The 16,588-nt window shown below is 35.0% G+C and overlaps 2 protein-coding genes across 3 annotated transcripts; one reads left to right on the top strand and one right to left on the bottom strand.

Moving 5' to 3' along the window:
• The first annotated feature begins 392 nt into the window (after positions 1-392).
• On the top strand, positions 393-6,443 carry LOC127636626 (peptidyl-prolyl cis-trans isomerase-like). Its single transcript, XM_052117279.1, has 5 exons — positions 393-591; positions 3,622-3,652; positions 3,748-3,836; positions 5,551-5,723; positions 6,105-6,443. The coding sequence occupies exons 1-5, from the start codon at positions 523-525 to the stop codon at positions 6,235-6,237; spliced, it is 495 nt and encodes a 164-aa protein (XP_051973239.1). The 5' UTR covers positions 393-522; the 3' UTR covers positions 6,238-6,443.
• Positions 6,444-6,581: 138 nt separating this feature from the next.
• LOC127636627 (RING finger protein 122-like) lies at positions 6,582-12,844 on the bottom strand. 2 transcript variants are annotated; one of them, XM_052117280.1, is made up of 6 exons: positions 12,444-12,844; positions 10,955-11,102; positions 8,833-8,878; positions 8,243-8,275; positions 8,071-8,153; positions 6,582-7,892 (listed from the first exon to the last, which is right to left on the bottom strand). In XM_052117280.1, exons 2-6 carry the CDS (start codon positions 11,062-11,064, stop codon positions 7,778-7,780), a joined length of 387 nt encoding a protein of 128 aa, XP_051973240.1. In that variant the 5' UTR covers positions 11,065-11,102; positions 12,444-12,844; the 3' UTR covers positions 6,582-7,777. The 2 variants fall into 2 exon arrangements, with proteins under 2 accessions (XP_051973240.1, XP_051973242.1); XM_052117282.1 differs by lacking the exon at positions 8,243-8,275.
• Between the last annotated feature and the right edge of the window lie 3,744 nt (positions 12,845-16,588).

Genomic DNA, 16,588 nt, shown 5'->3' with positions numbered 1-16,588 from the left:
TTCTGAGGTTTAAAAATAAGGTATTTTGCCACTCGAATACGTTTATTACGGTGTAATATATTTTAACTCTGCACAGTTTAGAAAAATTGTAAATCCTAAGTGTCACCCTACTAACATTCTTTATCCGTCACGCTCACTGAGTTGTCTAATAATGGCGAATTATGTCTGACCACCGCCCTCGTGCCATGACAGGCGGCACTCCGCGCTGGACCCCAGTGTACACGCCTATTCAACTTCCTCGTTGCTCATTGGATGAGGTGCAGTGACGCCATATCTACCTACTCCAATTGGCCAATCAGAGTGTGAATCAAACGCGCTCCCTCTGCAGCTCTGAGGGGGCTTCGGAACCCTGTGGTAATTTATCCATCTCCGCATCTAATTGGTTAACGCACACGTCAGTCAGAGGCTCGTAACCTGCTTGCTTCTATATATCTCGTTTTCGCGCATATCCTGCTTCCCGGTGAGCTGCGACATTTTGGAATCATTCGGTGACCGGTTGCGATAATTCAAATATTTTTCATCATGGTTAACCCCAAAGTTTTTTTTGACATCACCATTGATGGGAGGAATGCGGGGAGGATTGTTATGGAGGTAGGCTACATAGCGTGACTAATTTGCGATGCATTATTTGTGTGATCAATATAAAGCGTAAAATATCTTTAAAAGTATTGATGTGAATTTGAAACCTTTAAAACCTCCACTGCATGCAGTTTTAAATAAAGTGTCATTTGAATCACTGAGGTTGATGCTAACTAGTTATTCCCGCGCGGAGCTGCAACACTGACAGTTATTGACATTTAAACAATGCTCGGGTGTTATAATGTTGCCGGTTGTGATTGACAGCCGCTTTCTGTCAATCTTTATAAACAACATCTCGCCGCGTTGTGCCATCATTTACTGGAGATGGCTGGTGACACATAGCAGAGTTTTACTTCCGGGAAGGCGCAGGCTGCGTGTTTAGCTGCACACTTCTTCTAAAACAGACGCCATTTTAACTTTTTTTTTTTTCATATCCCAAGATGCCATTTTGAAAAGGGAGGGGTGTAAACTGGAGTTTAGATGACCATCGAAACTTGTACATCAGAATTTCGTATTTATCTCTTGTTTGTGGTGTAGCTCTTTATTCAAAATAACACCTTAATATGCGCTTTTAGGCCAGATTTCATCACTGCATTCAAATGAGTGATCTGCACACGTTTTTATTTTAATCAAATGCTTAAAAACACAATAATTTTGGACAGTACATACATTTTTAGGGCGTTAAAAGCAACATCTTTCCGGAGTCTGGCATCTGACGCGGCAGTTTTGACCTTCGGCTCTTGTTCCACACGTGCATATCGATGTTAGCAGAGAAATGCGGAACTCGTTGAAATCTTACCCACTTCAGTTGTATTTAAAAGTATTAATAGCCGAAACTGCTTCATGTATTTTTAGCATTTTAGAAGGTAGTTGGAGTCTTCGAGAGAATTGTAATATCTTAAATTGCAGATGCGTGGATAAATGCACAATTACACAGTGGAAAAACACTGGCAGGGTTGTTTTTTTAATTATTGGTGGTCTTATCGGTACTTCATCCCTCCAAAAAAAATTAAATAATACAAAATAAAAACAATTTTGTGTGTATGTGTGTGTGTGTGTGTGTGTGTGTGTGTGTGTGTGTGTGTGTGTGTGTGTGTATATATATATATATATATATATATATATATATATAACACACTTTTAAAGGAATATTCCAGGTTCAAATTAAGCTCAATCAACCGAATTTGTGGCATAATGTTGATTTACCACAAATTGTATAGATTGTTCCTTTTCTAAAAGAAATTTGCAGTGAGGCACTTACAATGAGGCACTTACAATGGAAGTGAATGGAGCCAATCCGTAAACATTAAAATACTCACCGTTTTATAAGTATAGTCACAAGACCTAAACAGTATGCTTGTTAACATGATTTTTATGTGATAAAATCACACATGGCTTGCTAACCTTTTTTGCTAGCCATGACTACGACATAAAACGACTTTACAGCTCAAATAATACACGTTTTTAACTTCAGTATTGTCAGATGCTTTTATAAAACGAAAAGCTTCACATTTCTGCCTTGTTAACCTTCCAAATATTTGTCCCGTTCACTTCTATTGCAAGTGCCTCACTGTGAATTTAATGAGTCGAATATTTGATTTATTTTTGTGGTCATCAATGTTATGCCACAAATGCTGTAAATTGAGCTTAAAGGTATAGTTCACCCAAAAAAGAAAATGTATCTAATTATTCACTTACCCTGATGCCATCCCAGATGTGTTTTTTTCTCTCAGCAGAACACAAGTTAAGATTTTTAGTAGAGCTCTGGCAGATCCATGGGTGCCAGCACTTTGCCTAAAGTGAGTTTCCAAAAGTCAATAATTAATCAATTGAATTAATCAATAATTCAATGTTTTTAACTTTAAATCGGTGCCTCCATCCAGGGCTCTGATGCTGTTTGAAATGGCCGAACTCTCGCGTGACATTCGTTCGTCTGTTGAAAATACGACAGAAGATTTTATTTTTTTATTTTTAATTATGGGTCATCACAATCTCTACATATAGTTGCCTTTTTCTTTTAATCATGGGGGGGGATTTGCTATATCTAAATCTTTTGTTGTTGACAATATTCTTTTATTGTCCACTTCAGTGCCAATAAATTTGATTGGATAATCAATTGTTCTAAATTGAAGTGAGGGGATGCAAATTAAAGAGTGACTATGGAAATGAGCATGCTTCGTTCCTCATTTTTACAACTTAAAAATTATATAATAATAATAATAATAATAATAATAATAAATAACCTTGTGAAATATGCAAAACACTTAATCTAGTGAAAATATATGTATGCGCTAGAAAAGTCTTTATTTGCTAAATAATTTGAGCTGTGTAATGGAGCTTAGTCTGTCATTTCAAAATAAGAGTCCCTTGTTTGTTTGTTTAGGTAAGTTAAAAGTCCCACCTTATGCACAATCTTATTTATTTTTTATTTTTCTGGATATTATTGGGATTTGGTTGATCAATATACTGCATCTGGGTTTTTATTCATTTTTGTACTCCTGTAGCCACTATGTCATAGTAAGTTGAGACTTGATTTTTAAAACCATCCACCGATTCGTTATTGATATCGGCAAAATCCACTATCGTTCGACATCTTGTTTTAACTCTCCTATAGGTGAGAGAATTTTGATGTGTATATGCTATATAATGATCGCTAATGTGCACAAATATATTTTACACTACTATTACTTGATTCAATAAGACTTATCAAAAACACAGTTTTATTCATTTATACACCGTAGGTATCATTTGGAGCTGATACAAGGGAAACGCTACCACAGTTAATTGGGCGTAGTAATTAGCAAATGAAGATCTCCAAATTGCAAAGTATCGGCTTAGGCGATATTGGTTCTCAAACTTCACTTAAAATAGTTGAGAAATGAAAATGTACACTGACAAAGTTGGGAGTTGCACTACTCCTCAAATGACCAAATATTAGCTGGTTAATTGTTCTGGCTGACATATTAGTCTGTCATTAGTTTATATACAAGCCATTTGGTTTTTATTAGTTTATCAGCATAATTCTCATTTCTTGTCCCCCAGCTGAGAGCTGATGTTGTACCCAAGACTGCTGGTAGGGATAATTTCCTTCCTCATTTAATTAGGTTTTCCTATTAATACAAATGTTTTGACTATCTTCAGCATTAATAAATGGCTTTGTCTAAACAGAGAACTTCCGTGCTCTGTGCACTGGAGAGAAAGGCTTTGGATACAAGGGGTCTGGCTTCCACCGCGTCATTCCACAATTCATGTGCCAGGTGAGCGCTGTACAGGTTATTCTCTTTTTTGGGGGGGTCAACTTTAAACCAAAATGTACTTCCTTAATACTTGATCTGGTCTTGTTGTAAATTATTCATCTGTGCACATTATTCCAAAGAATTATTTATTTTTTTGTAATCTTTAACCAACATGTAATAACTTGCATCGCTTCAACTACATTCCTTATTGGTTTTTGTCTCCACGCCCTATTATTTTTATTTTTGTAACCCCTCCAACTAAATGAAGTATGGAGCTAGAACAATGAATCAAGTATTTGAATCAGAGTTTTGTTCATTTTTAATTCTAGACGTGACAATTAGCAAAATTTAAAGATTTGTGGCATATTTTATAAATTTGTATTTTAAATGGCAGATTTATTTTTTTTTGGTGTAGTTTGTTTTAGATGTGAAATTGGCTGTAAATATCCACATTATACAATTAGACATTAACATGAACCACAATTAACAAAACCTTTACAGCATTAATTAATCTTGTCCAATGTTAATTAATACATTTGAACATTAAAAGTTGTATACACTTAACATTAGTTAATGTATTGTGAATTAATCATGAACAATAATATTTATGAATGACCACGGGTAAATAATTACTTAATGTTGTCCTCCTGTACATTGGACCACATCAAGGAGTTGATGTAGCTCTGTGATTGGCCAGAATGCCATGTTTGACTACTCCAATAACCTCTACATTTCCCTATGGAACAGAGAAAAACTTGACCTTTGGCCTAGGTCCTTTTTCCAATTTGTCTTTGGAGTGTTACATTTCTTAATCTGGAAATTTGAATTAATTAATACCTATTTAAAAAAAAAAAAAATAATAATAATTCAAAACGAAGCAATCTGCTGTTTTGAGGAGTCATGACATGAAAATTAATGCTCCTTGATGTTTTTACATAGAAGAGGTCATTGTACTATAAAATACTGTAAGTTCCAGAACTCAACTTCCTCACTCCAAAAAGCGCATTTGTTGAAACCAAGTTGCCAAAACGACTCATTCTCTACTTCCTTCACATTGTGATGTCACACTGTGGTAGACATTTGCATCTGATTGCCTCCACAACAACACATCGACGACTACTTTACCTTTTAATCACTTCCGTGGCCCGCCCAGTAGAGGTGAGCAGTGAGATGGCAAGTAGAGAGCAGGTCAATCAAGTTCAGAGAGCCAATCAGAACAGTGGGTGTGTACTGTCAAGTCTTAAAGGAGAAGCAGCACCAAAACTCAGCGTTTCTGACAGAGGCTCAGAATGAGGGTTGAAATTGATCATGTTTTACAAATTACTTTTTTTTTTTTTTTTTTTTTTGTGCGCAAGACACTTAACTAATATTATAAGTGAACCTAAGGAAAATATTGAAATAAAATGCATGTCATGACCCCTTTTTTTTTTTTTTAAATTTTACATTTTATAAAGTATTCTACAAAATCTTAAATTGTTAATTTACATGTTTAGAATTTTAAATGAACGCAGTTCAATAACTAGTCATCGTTCTTAATTCATAATTGAGTGGTGGTGTCCACAATCCAATTAATTTCCAAAGGATTAAATCAAGACCCAACCTTCTCTCATAGAATCAGTTTCACTAGGAAATGTCACTTTACAGTTAAAATATGGATCACGAATGCTGTTTTGTATAGACTTTATAATGCAAGGATTTAAAATTTCACACAATGTTTCTTTCTCTTGTGATGTAGGGTGGTGACTTCACCAACCACAATGGAACTGGTGGAAAGTCCATCTATGGGAACAAGTTTGCGGATGAGAACTTCACCCTGAAGCATCAAGGGATGGGGACCCTTTCTATGGCCAACGCTGGACCCAACACCAACGGCTCCCAGTTCTTCATCTGTACCGCTGATACCGCTTGGTAATGGGCTTTGTGACTTACATTTGAGTAATGTGAAGGGACGACTTGAATAGAGTAGTCAGAGGGTGGTCTGGAAATATCAGGGAATATCAGAATTCCTTGTATTAAAAGATCTGTAAAAGTTATATAGAAGTTTCACTCTTAAATATTTCATTGGCGAAATGTGTATAATATACAGAGATGACTCTAAACAAGACATTTGTAGGTCAATTCCCCTTGACCTACAGGGTCAAGGGGGTAAACATTGTTCCACATTACTTTGAGCATCCTGACCAGAAGCTTGTTTGAAAGAATATCATTGATGCAGTTTTTATTACACCGTTCAACTTTTAAAGTGGTGTTCAGATTTCATCAAGTTCTTTATGCTGTCTCAATTTACAGGCTTGATGGGAAACACGTTGTGTTCGGCAAAGTTGTAGAAGGAATAGATGTGGTCAGTGCCATGGAGCGCAAAGGCAACGCGAGTGGCAAGTGCTCTGCTAAGATCCTGATTAGTGATTGCGGCCAACTTTAATTCTTGCCCTCACGTCCCCTGCCCCAGTCATGCACATTCCTTAATAGAGAGATTCCTTTTTTTCTTTTTTTTAATTGCCATTCTTATCCTGAATGATGTGCTTATTCCATGTAACTTTTTGTCCGGTTTTATGTATTCTGATGATGGTCCCCAGGACTCTTAATGTGTTAAAACGTGGATTAAAGATGGATTAAGATTCCTTTCAATATGTTTTTGTGTTCTTTCTTCACCTTGGAAAGGCTAGCTTGGTTAATTTGTTAAAGTAATATTTTGGTTTTAATTTATTGGAGCTATTATGTTTTTGTAACCTATAAAACGTTCACAAGTAGGCCATTAAAGTCTGATTTGGATCTAAAATGGCAGCGTTTTGCTGCAATTCTTTCTAATGACCAGCAGGTTGTGCCCTATACCCTCATTTAAGTATAGTGTACTAAAAAAGAAATGGTCTACTTTCAGAAGCGAAAATGAGCTTGTATAATTGTTATACGACCTACTTTATTTTTCACACATTTAAAAAAAATGTAATTGCTACATGACCATCTTATTGCACCTGAGTTCAGTATTTTTATAACAAGCTATACATTTTGACAGTCCGGTCAAGGGAGCCAAAAAGAGACTTCCACTTTGATACTTGCGATTTCATTCACATTGGAAATCATACAGTACTCTGTATAGTGTGATCTGTTGCATACTGCACTTACTGGCAAACCTAGTAGGTTATTCTGTGCATGTAGACCATGTGCATACTGTATATGGTTTACATGCTACATATTGTAGAAATATGTTGGGATGCTGTTCGAACACAGCCAAAAATAATAGATCTGCCCCCTCAAGTGAACAACCTGTTTCCAAATAGTATAGTTGTAGATTAAAGGGATAGTTCACCCAAAATGTAAATGACTTGTTTACTCGCCACCATGCAAGAAACATTTAAATCCTTTTTTACTATGAATTCTCCTCCACCAGTAGGTGGCGATATGCATAACGTGACTTGCTAAAAACAAAAGGAGGATGTGAAAGAGGTTGACTTCTAAATGTATCTGTTTCTCACACACTTGTATTGCTTCTGAAGACATGGATTTATCCACTGGAGTCATATGGATTACTTTTTGCTGCCTTCATATGCTTTTTGGACCTTCATTTTAGTCACCATTCACTTGCATTAAATGAACAAACGGAGCTGAAATATTCTTAATCTTCATTTGAGTTCAGTAGAAGTCATACACAGATTAAACCAATCTGATAGGATCAAGTAACAACTAAACAATCTATGCATTATGCAAATGAATAGGGAGAATTGGTGACCGGGCAGCCTCAGACCCTACCCACTTTAATACTAGAAAATTGAAAGACTCAAAGGGTATGTAAACATTCAGATTTTAAACCAGACTTATAAAACACTGCAAACATGATCATTTACAACAATACTGTTTTCAAATAAAAGCCATTTGTTTGGCTTGTACAAAATCTTGAAATAATGTCCTCCATATGAGAACCACAATTGTATGTGTCCTGAAACACGTGGTTTGTCAAATTGAACTTAAAGCAATTCATCTAGCAGGTTTCCAGGTCTCTGTGTTTGACCCTGAGCGGCACTGATGGGAATGTTACACATGGGACAAGCACGTCTCACTTCAAGCCACTTCACCAGACACCTGTAGAACCAGTATGTTACACTGTGAACCTAGAAACATTTACCTGGTAACCTAAAAGTAGTCTTGGTGTTACATTCAAAAAGATCTCTTACAAAGCACAATTGGACAGTGTTCTAAATGCATATAATGCTGAATGGTCTTTTCTTCAGTGGTGTTAGCATGATAATGGGGGAATTACCTTCTGTGGAATGTATGTTGGCATGGCAACACCCCAAGCTCGTCTTTTGTCCTGAAATCCTCTAAGCAAACTGCACATGTTAGCTGAAAGAGAGAATGTTTTATGGCCTTTTTGAAACTATTACAAATGTAATAAAAACAGTAAGCACTGCCGAAAAAATATATATGTTTACCCCATGCAACTGTGTTTCATCTTTGAATAGAACCTGTAATGTAAACATACATTAAAAATGTCCTGGTTATAAGGCCAGAAACATAATTTACACAATTGCGCGTACGCAGATGCGAGGTTGAACATGCTTAACGCGCGTTCTTGCATTACTGTGACGTAATAAACCTCAGAACTCAATGGGGCGATATAGAGTTAGCAGCGCAATTTAACTGGGTGTGTTATTATTCAGGTAAGCTGCTATACATTTTTTACGAGTTTTCCTTACTTGCTCTGCAATATTCTATTTAAACTGTTGCTTTGTCATGACAGTAGTTGACTTGAAAGAGAAAACTCACCGTAGAAGCGGACAGTTCACACTAATGTCCAATAGGCCTACAGCACCCCTTGTGGCCACGTTGAGAATGCAACGCGTACTTGCGTCACATTATGAATTGTGCTCTGACTGATTTGGTGCGCAAAAACACTATTTGAGCTTGTGTAGCTAGAAGCGTCTGCATTGAAATACTTGCGTTGAGTATGTTTCAGCCTTAATGATAAGATACAGTCTATTTATGCAACAATCTCTTGTTATTGACATATAAACAAACATACCATTGTGTAACCAGCTCTCTCATTTCGAGCCTGATGTCTCAGTTTACTGCAATGAGAAAACAGCAACAAATTAAAAACTGCATTGTTAGTTGTGATTATTTGGTGTAATGTGGGTAAAATATTCCAAATAGTAGTCAGAACAAGGTTTTTACATTTTCCGAAGACAATTTCAGCGCAGAAGTTGTTGCCACAATGCTTGGGTGCCTGCCAAGGTGATGCTAAGTGTTTGCTAAGGAGCTTTGGGTGGTTTTCAGCATGTTGCTATGTGGTTTCTAGGGTGTTATTGCTTACTGGCTCTATTATAATTTGGTCCCTAGATATGACATAATAGTGCACATGATAGTACAAACTGTGTGGGACAAATTACGCCCCAAAGTTTAATATATTGGGTAAAAAGGTTTGTTCAAATAATCTTCAGGGTTCAATACAAGTTGAGCTCAATCGACAGCATTTGACACAATGTTGATTATCACAAAAATTAATTTAGACTTGTTGTGGGGCCAATTTTTGGAGGGTTTAAACAGAAATGTGAAGCTTATAATTTTATAAAAGCACTTAAATTAATTCTTGTGTTCAAACTTGTGTATTTTTTGAGCTGTAAAGTTGTTAAAATTGTCATTTTTACAGTTGTTTTAGGGTTTGCTGACTACGTCATGGAAACTAAGTTGTAAATTTGTCTATAACTTTACACAGAAAAGGTTTATTAAGTGATTTTATCACACTAAAATCATGTTAACACACATGTCATTTATGTCTTGTGCCTTTTCTTTTGAAAAAGTGAGTATTTTTACAGTATATTAAAAACTGGCTCCCATTCACTTCCATTGTAATAGTGATACTTGCCTTAATCAATAACAACTAATAATCATCTCTAAGTTTGGTTTCTTGCATTTTTATTGTCTGTGAACATTATTTGATCTTAATATCCTATTATTTAATTAATAACCTAATAGTTAGACCCATGGACATCTATAAAACAAAGGATGTATCTTTTTTCATTTATTCCCCCTCAATGCCATCCCCAGATGTGTATGACGTTTGTTCTTCTACAGAACACACATTTGTTTTTAGAAGAATATTTCAGCTCTGTAGGTCCTTACAATACAAGTGAATGGTGTCCAGAACTTTGAAGGTCCATAAAGCACATGAAGGCAGCACATAAGTAATCAATATGATTCCAGTGGTTTAATCCAGTCTTCTGAAGTGATATGATAAGTGTGGGTGAGAAACAGATCAATATTCAAGTCCTTTTTTACCATAAATCTCCACTTTCACTTTCACATTCCACTTTCACATTCACATTCTCCTCCCTACTGGGCAGGGAGGAGAATTTATAGTAAAAGAAATATTGAATATTTAACTGTTTCTCACCTACACCTTTCATATCACTTCTGAAGACATGGATTAAACCACTTGAGTCGTATGGATTACTTTTATGTTGCCTTGATGGACCTTCAAAGTTCTGGTCACCATTCACTTGCATTGTGAGGACCGACAGAGCTGAAATATTCTTCTAATAATCGTTGTTGGTGTGTCAGCAGAAGAAAGACAGTCATACACATCGATGGCTTGAGGGTGAGTAAATGATGAGAGAATTTTCAGTTTTGGGTGAACTATGTCTTTAATTTATTGTCTGGTTGTCATTGCAATACAAAAACTGTTAAATAGCAACTAATATTTAGTATAGATTGTACATATTATCTTTGCATTCACTGGATTGGCATCTCCTTTGAAAACAAAACAGATCTTTATATCTCAAAAATAGACAATAACTGTGCTGTGTAGTATGTCTCTAAACAAAACATGGAGAGTGAGGATTTGTAGCACTCGACCTTTGAGAAAACATTAGCCGAAAGCCTTTAGTCAGAAATAGCATTGTGAACAAGAAGCGCAGAGATAAAATCTAGACCTGAATTGTTTGAGTTAGGAAATGCATGAGGTCAGGGGAAGTCCTTTTTGCTCCGCGTCTGTCAGTCTGACAGAGTTAGTATTATTTGTGATTTTGACAAGCAAGGGCTTGGCATTTATTCCCCCTCACATTGATCCAAATTGCTGTTCGGTTAAACCGCTAATGACATGGTCACAGCATTCAGTTAATCAAGTTAATAAGACATTCACTTACCTTATAAAGAAGCAGCAGAATATGAGACTTAAGATGAACACAAATATCCCAGTGCCAAAGATGACGACATAAATGTTCAGTGGCAGTTCTTGAGAGGTCACTGGAAACATAGTGCTTTAAATATGAATCATCTCAAAATGAAGGTGCCCTGAAAGAGACACATGAAACCGAAGGACTGGTCATAAATACTCTGTATAACAATAAGAAAGAAATATACCGAAAATAATACAGTGACCATGTTTCAGCCATTATGGGATGTTATTTCAATATTTGATGGCTATATATTTTACAGTTCAGTACCGTTTATTTTATTAAATAATGAAAACTTAATATACCAACTTTCTGCGACTGTAAAAATCTGCTTCCGCTGTAAATGTATATTTGTACACTGTAATAACAACAGAAGGCCAAATAATGACTTCAAGTTGATCAAGACTGGCCCTTCCAGACAATAAATAATACACATGTAGAGACAAAAACACAAAACACCATCAGGGTAACATGTGACGCTAAAGTAATGCTATAAACATGAACTAAACTACATAAAATATAACACAGAACAACCCAATGTACATAACTGATATAAAAAATTATATTTCCATAAAACATACTGAAATATGATGGATTTTTAAGGAAAAATTTAAAATATAATTTTAACAATAGTTTACCATAAAAGTACATGTAAAATACAATATTATTTTTTATTAGTTATAAATGTGTTAAAATATTGTTTACCATCAAATTGAATATTTTTGTACAATATTTCAGTATAAAATGAAGTTGTTTTTTTTACTGTCGCATATTTTTTAATTTTTCTGTTGAAATTACGGCCATTTTATTACAGTGTATGGATGATTCAAGTGATTATTTTTAATGAGGTTAACCTAGTTTTACAAAACGCACTTTTACAAACTCATTGGAAACTCTGAGTTAACTCCCGAAGAAAATATAAACTTTAAGAGCAGAGAGTGTTGGGGTGTAATGCATTACTAAGTAATGAATTACTGTAATCAAATTACTTTTTCATTTAAAAATAGTAAAGCAAGGGATTGCTCTTATTTTCCCAGTAACTTAATGAGTTACTTCTGATGTAATTGTGTTAAATACTGTATAGACTATAGAATGATTCTATATAAAACAATATATATTTGGCCAATTCATTAATAATGATTTATTTGAAAGAATTAAAAGAAAAATGTCATGTCTATCCTTGTGTTTTTCATCTGGTCGAGGTTGATGAGGGTTTTAGAGAGTAATTAGAAGTAAGTAATGCAATGATTAATTAGTACAGAAATATAATTACACTGTAGAAGATGTAATTAGCAGTCAGTAATTAATTAGTAATTTTTCCAACACAGAGCAGATAACATTTCTTTCGAACAATAATAAAAATAATAAATATAAAACAATAAAGAAACATAATGAGATATCTGAAAGATAAAAACACAAATATTCAGAATGAAACAACGATTAAATTAGATAATCTCACCATTGTCAACGGCTTGTTGATAGGCTCAGAGTTTATTATTCATGATCAGATTATTTATTTGTTATTGCGTCTAAATAATGCTTCGTTTGGTTTTGTTTTCCACCGAAACGTATTTTCAAAGTGTTTGTTGCAGCAATGAGTCGCTGATTAACGGAATTCTGGCAGTTCACGTGCAAAAATGATCATTCACTAAAAGGTGTTACTTCTTTTTATCACAATATGACTCGATCAATATCACTCACAGCACAACTTTCCAATTACTTAAAATCACCGACTGTTAACCTATGACTTATATCGACAACGTATATAAGTAAAATGTTAATAAAATCCCGTCTTGATCATGGAGATAAAATGAAGGGACCACAGACAGACAATAGCAAATATTTTCAAAGCATTAGAGATTTCGATAAGCCCCGCCCACACATCAAGGGGCGGGGCCGACATCATCAGACGGTCCACTGATAATAGACCTTTTTCACAGACTGTGATGACGCGTTTCCGCTTTATTTATCAGCGTAAATCGCGCAATTTTATATTATATATTTTTTTATATATTGAGTATACATTTAAAACATTATGCTTTGTGTTATATTACCCTTGAATTAGTTTTAAAAAACGAATTACCACAGCTGCGAGGGGGTTTCGATTACAGCTGTTGAGAGATCGTCTTAATCTAATCGTTTTAATCCACCGCTCTCTATGTTTGTACTCTTTTGGAAAGTAATTCAAACGTAATAGTGAATTGTTTTTCTTTTGGTGTTGGAGCAAATAGGTAAGTGAAAATAATATTAGCTGTGATCTCCCATTCACCGCTGTGGAAGTTTAAACTGCAAACGTTTACTTCAGTGTTCCAAAACACGGAGAGTGAAAAAGGTCTGTTCAGTGAAACATGTAAACACACCCACAACTATCACCAAGATTTCAGGTTGTCCTATTGTGTTTTTTTTTTTATTTTTTTTTTACTTATATACATATTTAATTTATTTTCAGTGTTATCCAATCCAAGCTTTCAATGTGTAAATATGCATTAAAATAGACTATATATTTTTTTTGTAATGTATTATAGGTTTTTACTTTTTTTGGTTTGTTTGTTTTTTACATGCAGTAACTGCATTTAACAGGTTTCCTGAATCTAAGTAATTTTAAAATGAAGGGCATGTTTAGACAAAAAATGTGGGGCAATACCACGCGTGCCATTGTATCCTGACCACTGGTTTTGCTGACTCAGATGGTTATTTGTTCACACCCTGCTGCTAACAAGTCTGGCATTAAACAGAATTCCAGTGTCTGACCATTTCAGCCAAAGTGAATGTATTGAAAAAGATTTGAGACAAACTAATACAGCGTTCCTATTCAGTGCAGACAAATAAATCAATCATGCTGAATTAAATAAAACATTTTTTTTAATATTGACTGATGTCAGGTGTGTTTATAGAGAACAACCAGTACTGCTAACATTATCCTTCTAATGAATCTGAGGTGATGTATTCAATAACGCTTCTCTTTGTTCCATATCTTGCATAAAATATTTTTGAAAAAGGTCATAAAATCAGTACAAAATAAAACGTTTAAATACATTTATGCATTTGGCAGATGCTTTTATCCAAAGCAACTTACAGTGCACTTATTACAGGTACAATCCCCCCAGAGCAACCTGGAGTTAAGGGCCTTGCTCAAGGGCCCAACAGTGGCAATCTTAGTGGTGCTGGGGCTTGAACCCCCAACCTTCTGGTCAGTAACCCTGAGCCTTAACCACTGAGCCACCACTGCCCTAACAACAGCCTAATAAATGCACTGCACTATTATTTACAACTATCTGAACAATCAAATATTACCTTGCTGTGCTCTTTTTGATTCCCCCGCTAAGCTGTTGTTTAGCCACACTTTCTAATGTATGTAAACGTAACATCAAATAGACTTAAATACAATAGACTTATTACCAAACCCCCACCCAGGTAAAAAGAACTTTGTTGAAGAAATGTTTTTACAGAAACTTGTTTAGAAGATTGTTTCATCAGTTCTATAGATTATATCTTTTAATTTAGAAAAACAAATGTATAGGCCTCTACGTGTCTTGCTATATTTAACCACATTTGAATAAATAATTCATAAAAAAAAAATGTAAATGTTTTTTTTTTTATTATTCACTTTATAAAGTGTATAAATATTGTATAATTCTAAATATTCATCTACAATTGTTTTTAAACAACACATTCATAATTGAGTCCCTAATTGTTAAAAGTGCCAATTTTAGCCCTCAATATTCCCTCGCCAACCTCCATATTCATAAACAGTACTAACAATTCACTGGCTATAAATACTCAGCTCTACCTGACAAACGAGGCTGTGATGAAGTGGACTTTGACACCACAGTGCTACATTCAGATAATGTGGCCTCAGAAATCAAAAACGTCACTAATACTTAGAGTCGACATTCCTTGGTGTGTTTGCAGGTGCAAATAGCAAAAATAATGGTCACACAACAGAAACACTGTTATAACTTCATGTAAATGCATGCAATGATATGCAAAATTGAAGTGATTTTAGACATTTTTGTCTTTAAGTGCCAAATTAAATCACCTATACATATATGGGTCCTTTTCATGTTTATAGTAAAGTCCAAAGTTGTTTTTGTTGTTCAGGTTGAAGTTGGCAAAAACTGTATTGCTGTAAAATTCAACTATTTTACACATCTATGTCTTAACAATACATGCAAGGTTGGGAAGTTTACTTAAAAAACAAAAAAAGTAATCCGCTACAGGTTACATGCTGTAAAATGTCATTTGTAACATATTCCATTAGATTACTCAAGGTCAGTAACATAATCTAAATACTTTGGATTACTTCTTCAGCATTGCCAGATTTTTTAACTTGTTTTGACTACAAGTAAATAAAGTAAGATAATACACTTCACTGTAAAAATACATTCTCTGAAGAAAAAAAAAAAACAGAAATATCTAATGCAGTTGTGGGGGCCTGGGTTGCTCAGCGAGTATTGACGCTGACTGTCACCCCTGGAGTCGCGAGGTCAAATACAGGGCATGCTGAGTGACTCCAGCTGGGTCTCCTAAGCAACCAAATTGGCCCAGTTGCTAGGGAGGGGAGAGTCACATGGGGTAACCTCCTTGTGGTCGTGATTAGTGGTTCTCGCTCTCAATGTGGTGAGTTGTGTGTGGATCGTGGAAAGTTGCATCAGTCTCCACATGCTGTGAGTCTCTGCAGTATCATGCACAATCAGCCACATGATAAGATGCGCGGATTGACGGTCTCAGAAGAGGAGGCAGCTGAGACTTGTCCTCCACCACCTGGATTGAGGTGAGTAACTGCGCCACTGAGAGGACCTACTTAGTAGTGGGAATTGAGCATTCCAAATTGGGATAAAAAAGGGGATAAAAAAAAATGTAAAAACTTATGCATTTTTGTTACTCATTTATATTGTTTTAATGATTTTTACATATATTTACTGGAAAATAATATTTAAATTCTCATTAAGAATATTTTTTTTTTTGCAGTACATCTTTGCCATAATATCAAAGGTTTTACTAGACAAAAATTATTATGCTCTTAATTTTTTTATTTTAACTATTTTTGGTGCTACAAACTTCAAAACCCCACAGACTGTACACAACCAAATCCTTTTCTGATTGTATGTGGATTCTGTTCGTAGAATAAGGCAGAAAATATATTACTTCTAGCTTTCTTTTCAATGTTAAATGCTACATTGGTTAGCATGCAGTTAAATATCCTAATCGCATAAAAAACATGGACAAGGCGTGAAATCGTGTATTTATTAGATTTATGTTTCATCTGTCAAAGCGTTTCAAACTGGGGGTTTTTAAGCACCGTTTTACTTAAAACAGTGTGAAAGCACTCGTATGAATGAAACAAATAATAAGTGTTTCACCACTGTTCATAAGCTCCTCAGGTTGCATTATTTATATAGATAAATGTTTTCCACATGAATAGAATGTCACTCTATTATGATTACCAACGATTTAAACTGTAATTGCAGTGGAATACAGTTATTAATATTTAGTATTTAAAATACGTAATCCCATTACATGTATTCCGGTACTCCCCAACCCTGAATACATGTAATTCCTTGATAAAGGTTTTGCCACAGACAGTAATATCAGACCCTCAAA

Source organism: Xyrauchen texanus, chromosome 44 (assembly GCF_025860055.1).
Source record: "Xyrauchen texanus isolate HMW12.3.18 chromosome 44, RBS_HiC_50CHRs, whole genome shotgun sequence".
Lineage (NCBI taxonomy): Eukaryota > Metazoa > Chordata > Actinopteri > Cypriniformes > Catostomidae > Xyrauchen > Xyrauchen texanus.
Note: the sequence above shows the minus strand (reverse complement) of the source record. Positions and strands in the feature narration are given on the sequence as shown.

Coding starts and splice junctions, on each gene's coding strand:
- LOC127636626 (XM_052117279.1), top strand. CDS start 523: ATGGTTAACCCCAAAGTTTTTTTTGACATCACCATTGATGGGAGGAAT. Junction 3,653..3,747: donor TGTTGTACCCAAGACTGCTG/GTAGGGATAATT, acceptor TTGTCTAAACAG/AGAACTTCCGTGCTCTGTGC. Junction 5,724..6,104: donor TGTACCGCTGATACCGCTTG/GTAATGGGCTTT, acceptor CTCAATTTACAG/GCTTGATGGGAAACACGTTG.
- LOC127636627 (XM_052117280.1), bottom strand. CDS start 11,064: ATGTTTCCAGTGACCTCTCAAGAACTGCCACTGAACATTTATGTCGTC. Junction 8,879..10,954: donor TTCTGCTGCTTCTTTATAAG/GTAAGTGAATGT, acceptor TTCTCATTGCAG/TAAACTGAGACATCAGGCTC. Junction 8,154..8,242: donor ATGAAACACAGTTGCATGGG/GTAAACATATAT, acceptor TCTCTCTTTCAG/CTAACATGTGCAGTTTGCTT.